The following is a 7,726-nucleotide window of genomic DNA, read 5'->3' as shown; positions in this document are numbered from 1 at the left end:
TGTGTGTGTGTGTGTGTGTGTGTGTGTGTGTGTGTGTGTGTGTGTGTGTGTGTGTGTGTGTGTGTGTGTTGGTTGATGTATCAGGTTACCTCCTCGGCATCTGTGAATGCCTACATGCTAACTTTATAACGGCATTACTGTTCTTTTTGTTGAACCCTTTGCTTCGCACTGCCTCATATGAAAAGCTTTGTACATTTGATGTTCATACTTGTTCTGGGATGAAGGCAAAACATTTTCTCATTGTTTACAGCAATCCACAGAAAACCAGTGTCCGAGAGTGGTTGTAATCTCACCACAAATCGGCTGTCCACCTCCTCTAGTAGCTCCTTTTCGTTGAGTGCCATGTGTTCTCCTTGCCATTTCTTTACGTGAGTCTTTTCCAGCTTCTTGCAGGCATACATCATTCCTGTGGCTCGTACCTGACAAGCCCAAACCTACAGGTTGAAATGGAAATGCTATGAAGAGATTTATGTGGTAGAAACAACAATTATCAGAAACTGTAGCAGAAAAGGCAAATCTGTCCAAAAGTGATTGTGACATGTAAAATCGGAACTTCCCCTTTTAGACTTGTATGGTAGTGTAGTAGGGATCAACTTTAACAAGCCTTACCTCTCCAAAGCCTCCTTTCCCCAGTAGCCTGTACTCTCTGAAATCGTTTTTGGTGATTGGCCGCCTTAAAGAGAAAAAACAAGGACATTGTCTTTGTGATTTTGTTTCTTATCCACTTCTTATTTCAGCAGTTTGTGGCATTAAGCCAATGATTAAACCAGCAACTCAACAAACAAATAACTAGGAGTGCACCAATTGCAATCGGTTGGTGCCAATTTTTTTCACCTCGGGAAAGAATTAGTGATCACCACCAGATTTTAGCTGATACTGATTTTTTTTTTTTCTGAAACGTCATTAAGTACAGTGAGAATGGAAGTCGGCAACAATGGAGTGGCTACTATTAACTGCGCATATGCAGACGTGACCTGGTGGTCAGGTCTGTCAGTCACGACAGACTAAATGGGGGCAATGGCTGATTTTCAGACCTTAATAGAGGTTCAAATTTCAAATTGTCAAAGGACAGTGCACATTAATTAACACTGTACTGCATAATGTGCCCAAGTTAGATGAAATAAGTGCTATGGATTCTTACACCCACACAGCTGCTGCTTACATAACCATATCACATAAGACTGGCGACAGTCACACATAAACAAAATGAAACTGATTACAGGTTTTGGTCGGGTCCCGAAACTGGTAAACAGACCTGGGTGGTGCACAGAGGGGAAAATGGGTGAACTACAATATAAGCTCATTTTTATCGGCAGTCCCTCTGGCAGCTGTTAAAACCAACCTAAAAATCAACAAAGTTAAAATCACACATTTATATTTATACAATGGAATTACAAGAAACAATATGTTTCATAAAGAAAAGCAGAGCAATTTTTGAACCAGTGGGTTCTAATTGAGACATTGTTGCCTTAATAACCTAAGCCAATCCCTTGATTGGCTCTTAAAGGAGTTAAGTGTGGGCAAAACACTTATAGTGACTGGAATACTAGATGTTACCGCCACTAACTGACAGAACAGTCTGCCCAAAGGTGGTGTGTGTAAAGGGTAACCATTGACTGAGTGGCTCTTCTAGAAACAGATTTCAAGATCGGTTTCAGCTAAGTGCTGATCTCCGTTCTCCCAAAATTAAGGAAATCTGGGTCGATTCCTTGGTGTACTCCTACAAATAACCAAATGTTTTATGAGTGTCACTTCCTCCTTCAGGTACTGATATGCATCACAAATTTGTGCACTGACCTCTCCAGATGCTTCCACTGTAGAAAGCGGTCAAAGTGCATGCTGAACTGGTACTGTGTGAAGGGCTCTTGACTGAGGTATTCATGCAGGAATCTAAAAGGAGAGTTTTGAGTGTTTTAGGGGTAAAACACATGCATGCTGAACACAGTGCTGTGCAAAATCCCTCTATTTTTCTTTCTTCTTGCAGTTCGTCACATTACAGACACATTTTTTTTTCTTGTGCAACATTCTGATTTTCTGAGACAGACAATTATTAAAATTACAAGAAATAAAGGCTTAAAATATAAGTTTTCAAATGACTGTCAAAATTATTGTTTTTTTTCCCCATAATATTCTAATTAACTTAAGATGTATCTTTACATCATCTACCAATATCTCAATTAAGTATATTGAAGTTTGTGGTTATAATGTGGTCTACTTATGTGAAGATCATGTATAACCAGACAGATGCATAAACTCACTCTTTGCATTTATGAAAGACGTCTCCACAGGGATCAAGCTCCAAACTGTTGATGTAGTTTTGTTCGTGCTTTGTTAAAGAAGGCACACAATGGTTGGCCTATGGAACACAGAGGAAGTTATAAAAAAGAAAGAAAAACACCTGGTATTTAAAAGTGAACACAGAGCTGAAATATTTGTACGTATATAAACAGGGGCTTTCAGACCTGACTTCTGATGAATGTGTTGATGATGTAAAGCCCAAAGCTGTGCCTTTCCTCATCTGTCTTTGTTTCAAAGGCTTCCTAAAGGAAACAAAGAGAAAGGAGGATGAGAAATACAAACTTTGCCTAATTTGCCCAGGAAATGTGAAAATAAAATAAACATATTTTTTCTTGTCATTCATAACCGTTTGGATCTGAAATGAAATGTGATTTAGCATGTCAACTGCTGATGGTAAGTTGTCAAGTTTGAAGGATTTAAAAAAGGATTGAGCTGCTGAAAATGAGTCTTTAACATGATTCAAATGGACTGAGTCATCTGCAGATGAAGACAGTGAGGTGGTTTATATGTAATGCGTTGAGCCTGAAAACAAATGCAAAGAAGATAAACAAAATGGTTTGAATTTAAATTAAAAATAAAAAGAAACAGGACAATTTGGAGAGGCCAATTAATCTGACAGTCATGTTTTTGGACTGTGGGAGGAAACCGGAGTACCCAGAGAAAACCCACCGTGCGCAGGGAAAACATGCAAACTCCATGCAGAAAGACCGGGAATCAAACCCAGAACCTTCTTGCTGCAAGGCAACAGCTCTACCAACTGTGCCACTGTGCAGCCCACTAAGGTATAAGGGTGTAAAGAAAATGGATGGATGGACGGATGAAAAGAAATGTTCCGTGGTTTGAAAAATTGAAGGCGTTAGATTCTCTTTAGAAAGTGTATTTTAACACTTGTTGAACTAAAAATACAGCTGGTTTTCAATTCTCTTCAACATCCAGCGTCTGTAATTAGTTTGATTGCATCTGTGTTCATGGCTTACACCTGAATATTTTTTTAAATAAAAACCCTGGTATAAAACAAATTTTTGCAAGTAATTATGATTTCATTTAGATTTCATCTTTACCTGGGGAGCAGCATAGCTCGCAATACCAAAGGTTAAACTGGTGTGCATGAAGTTCTTACAGATCTCGACAGGAAATTATGGAATGGTAGAAAACATTTCAATAAAAGGAGAAGGAGTCCCCAAACTGCCAAACAGCTGAAAACATTTCTGTAAAACCTTTTAAAAAGTGGCCTCCTCAGTTTTCCTTTCCAGAATGTTGGCATTGGCAGAACTGCTGTTTTAGACTGCTGTACACACAAATGGAGTCTGAAATTTTATTATTTAGAAAACCGGAATAGAGCCCATGCTTGGCATAAACCAAGGAGATCGCTCCAGAAAATGAAAACGACCTCATATCAACTGTGAATCATTTATCTGGAAGTGGATTTGGGAAGGCTTTGCAGAGTCCAGACCTGGCCAGCTCACCATCAAAGAACCCACCAAGGATTTTTTTTTGTGTATCTACAGGGGTTGTCCTGGGAAATGAGACTGTAACAAGAAATTTACACTGAAACAGAACTAGCTCTTGCAACAATCAGAAACACAACATTTAGTGGAATATTCACCACAAACTGGATAAGATCTTGATCTTGACTGAGAAGCATTTGAGTGACTGATTTTTGGTGTTTCTCTTAAACAAAATAATTTTTTTCTTCGCAGAGATAAGAAAATATTCCACATGAATGTGTGAATATTTCATGGTGATGAGCTGAAGATTTTTTGTGGAATCCTAATTTTTCCCCACATGATTGCATAACATTTAGTTATTTTCCTGTATGTGTTCTGATGATGAGATTTAACTGAAACTTCTTCAAATTATTGCTCACATTGAGCAGAAGATAGACACACTGCTTATACAACTTATCGCTACGTTTTCAAGTTTTGGTTAGCTAACAAATAACCAAATAGTTGCTGGTTTGATGTGATTAAGCCTTTCAGGTTAATGTCACAAGACATTTACAACTTTGCAAAGCTAAACCAAGGCACAATATTTTACAGGAAAGACACTTTTCCCTGTAACTCTTCCAAACAAGAATTACCTATTTGTCTTTCTTCTAATTGTTCTCTTATGTTAACATTTAGGAGGCCTGTAGCGTTAGAGATTGAGCTCATTAGCATCTCTTTATGCACAGTATAGAGTTTATTAGGGGTGAATTTGAACACTCATTGGATGATTGCCAAATATCTGAAATATTTTTTCCCTTTTTAATGATTGTTTTCATTGCAAACAATAGAATTGAAATTGTTTGGAAGTGGCCTTGTAACCCTTCTCAGACTGCAGGGCGGTTACGTTATCTTCTCCAGGGCCATTGCTGATGTCTTACTCACTTGGCATTTTGTTTACACACACCTGGATGATGCAAAGCAGCACAAAGCCAACAATCAATATTCATAGTAGTAGTAACAGTGACTATGATGAAGTAATCAAGTGAATTTTCTTAGCGAAATATCGTGTAAGCAGTAGCGATGGATCGCTACTTTGGTTTTTCTTTTGATTATGAAATACTGATATACGTCATGTTTTTGTACACCTTAGATTGAACTTAGACCATCATTTTAGAACCTGATGAAGACCAAATCATTAGTATTATGTCCTGATATATAAAAGTTGGATTTATAGGAGGGTATACTTTCCTATACAGAACTTGAGGCTTTTCTGTGTTGTAATGCACTTGATGGGAATCTTATTCAGTAGTATTTACCGGTCCTTGAACATTGGTTCGAGGAGGAAAGAAGAACATTTATGATTCTAGGATGAAATCACAATTAGTTTGCACGTTTTTTTTTAGCATACCAAAGCATCCAGGAGCAATATGTAGTTGTGCAGTTCTTGCCGAGTCATACAGTAGAGATGAAAGAGCTTCTTGCCAATAGGCTGATAGACACATAAATCATAGAAGTCTCGTTCTGACAGGGAGAAAAACAGAACACGATGTGATGAACAAAATTAGCAGCAACTTATTGACTATTCATTTTAGTCAATAACACTGTTTGTGCCTATCTCTGACACTTTACCCAACTTTGACCACTAGCCTTCACCTACAGTTGTTCTTATAACTTTACATGTTATGGCAGAATTTTTAATTGTTTGATAATTTTTTTAAAGAATATAAATTCTCAGAAAAGGTAAGAGTAACAAAAGTTATCATTTCTGTTAAAATTAGTGACTAAGTAAATTAATTTGTTATAAAACAATTGTCTGTTATTTTGAACCATAAGATCAGAAACAGGAAAATGATGTGAATGGGAATGAGCAGCTAATTAAAAAGTGTAAAATATTTTCGGGATACAGAAATAAATCAATAAATCACAAATGTCTTCACATCACATACTGGACACTCTAAAAAAGTGTGTTGGTTTAAAAATTATTTAAAGGAAAAGTTGGGGTGCTCTCCACCAGAACCACAAAGCAGCCTGCTAACAATAAATTAGCATTAATAGGAAGGATAGTATTATGACATGATGACATGAATTAGATAGATACAGTAGCTAATCAATCCCCTTGGAACAATTTGATTTTGTGCCTTCACCATTTTACTTTAACAGTGAATTAAAAACAAGGGTGTTGCACTTTTAGCATTAACTTTTAGAATGTTTTTTCCTCACTATTCATTAAATATTACATTCGTTTTGCATAAATTCTGACTCATTTCTTCTGGTTTTAGTTGCTCATGAGTTCTAATGGTTTTTTGCAGTGTCCTCCACAGCGCGGCTGGTGGTCTTTTACTTGATAAAAACTTTTCTGTTTCTTGATTGGTACCAGGAAAAGTCCTACTGAAGTCTCATAAACAAGTATGCACACACACACTCCTACACACACCGATGGTCTTTGCTAGCTCCCTGCACTCGCTGATGTGGGGAAAGCGAAGCAGTTCTTTCCATCTCCAGCTCCTGCCTTTGCTTCCTCCACCTGCAAATCATCAGCAGAAGAGAAAATGAAACATGCAACTTACTGCTGACGAGTCATAAACACACACACACATACACACACACACACACACACACACACACACACACACACACACACACACACACACACACACACACACACACACACACACACANCACACACACACACACACACACACACACACACACACACACACGCCTCCCTAGACCATCAAGTTTTAAACAATAGCATGCTCCTCTACAGTGAATGAACTATTATTAGCTTCAGGAACAGGTTAGTGGAGCCTGTGTGACCACATTGCAAACTCTGAGGCTCACTCAGAGTAGGAATTTTGGTTCCTCAAGACGCATTTGTTTATCAACTCAGGATGGTCACCATGCCACCAGTGTGTGGGTCTTTTGCTTTTTTGTATTTTTATGTGCAGATGGTGAAAAGGAGGCACCTGGGAAGGAAATAACCTGCCACACTGCAGGGGTGGTTCTGGTCAGCTTTCCAAAAACGCCTCAGGGAAGCAGGGATATCCTGACAGTACTTTTGATTTCCAATAAGGTTTATGTTATAAAGGGACAAAAATTCTCTAAAAAGAACTTGCATTTTTTTAAACATATATTCAAATGCACATGTGTCTGTTCTAAATAAGGAGGGATGGATTTTTTTTCACTTCTGTTACATCCATTTTTCAGACATACAACTGTAGGATAAACTTTAAATCCTTCTTACCTTCTCTTGCTCTAACAAGAGCGCTGTTTTGCACCATGTTGTCAATGTCCATATTGGAAAGTTTGACTTAGAATATGTCCTTGGATTACTTGTCCAGAGTAGTGGGACACATCAGACCTTTGCGTCCCAGCTGCAGAGGATTCAGAGCTCCGCAGGAACCTTGACGACTGGAACTGAGCTGAGACAAATGAGGCGTGCAGTCTAACCTGTTACTCAATAATAAATGGAAACACTTGTTTTGTGACAGTGTGCTCAACGCTCAGGAACACTCCCTCGTAACAGAGGAGGGACCAGTCACCTGTGCGAGTCAATGGCTAAGAAATGTGGAAGGAATTCAAGTGAGAAGAAAAAAAAATAACATGGATATCTGTTGGCACTCCCAAACTCAAATTAATTCTAGAAGTGAAACTCAATAAAGTGTTCATCTAGTAAATCAGAACTGCTCGTCAAAAGAAATAAATGCTTCTCTGACCTGGCAATCCGTAGAGCTGGTCCCTATCTGAGCTTCATAAAATGTTCAAATAGAACATTATAACATTCAAATAAATCAGTAAACTGCGGACAGAGTTGTACACTAAATGGAAAAACAGATGATCAATTTGCTATTCAAAAACTGCCTCCCACATAGTTTTTCTCCATAGATCAAAAATACTTTGCATTTTCATTCACCAGCTATTTTATTAGGTACATATTACAGGTGTTATTACAATAAACATAGTCTCTTGTCTTCAGATCTGCTTTGATGCAACAAAGTGCT

General features: G+C 38.0%; 1 protein-coding gene across 1 annotated transcript in view; it reads right to left on the bottom strand.

Annotated features, from left to right (window-relative positions):
- The window catches only part of LOC103473195 (G protein-coupled receptor kinase 6-like), a 12,799-nt gene extending 5,633 nt beyond the window's left edge, over nucleotides 1–7,166 (bottom strand). The window contains exons 1-8 of the mRNA XM_008423222.2: nucleotides 6,970–7,166; nucleotides 6,160–6,249; nucleotides 5,134–5,246; nucleotides 2,463–2,540; nucleotides 2,259–2,356; nucleotides 1,798–1,890; nucleotides 610–673; nucleotides 294–434 (exon numbers count right to left, since the gene is read on the bottom strand). Of these exons, the coding sequence (XP_008421444.1) occupies nucleotides 294–434; nucleotides 610–673; nucleotides 1,798–1,890; nucleotides 2,259–2,356; nucleotides 2,463–2,540; nucleotides 5,134–5,246; nucleotides 6,160–6,249; nucleotides 6,970–7,021 (729 nt within the window). The 5' untranslated portion in view covers nucleotides 7,022–7,166. The remainder of the gene's footprint in view (nucleotides 1–293; nucleotides 435–609; nucleotides 674–1,797; nucleotides 1,891–2,258; nucleotides 2,357–2,462; nucleotides 2,541–5,133; nucleotides 5,247–6,159; nucleotides 6,250–6,969) is intronic.
- Between the last annotated feature and the right edge of the window lie 560 nt (nucleotides 7,167–7,726).

This window comes from Poecilia reticulata, linkage group LG12, assembly GCF_000633615.1.
Source record: "Poecilia reticulata strain Guanapo linkage group LG12, Guppy_female_1.0+MT, whole genome shotgun sequence".
NCBI lineage: Eukaryota > Metazoa > Chordata > Actinopteri > Cyprinodontiformes > Poeciliidae > Poecilia > Poecilia reticulata.
Note: the sequence above shows the minus strand (reverse complement) of the source record. Positions and strands in the feature narration are given on the sequence as shown.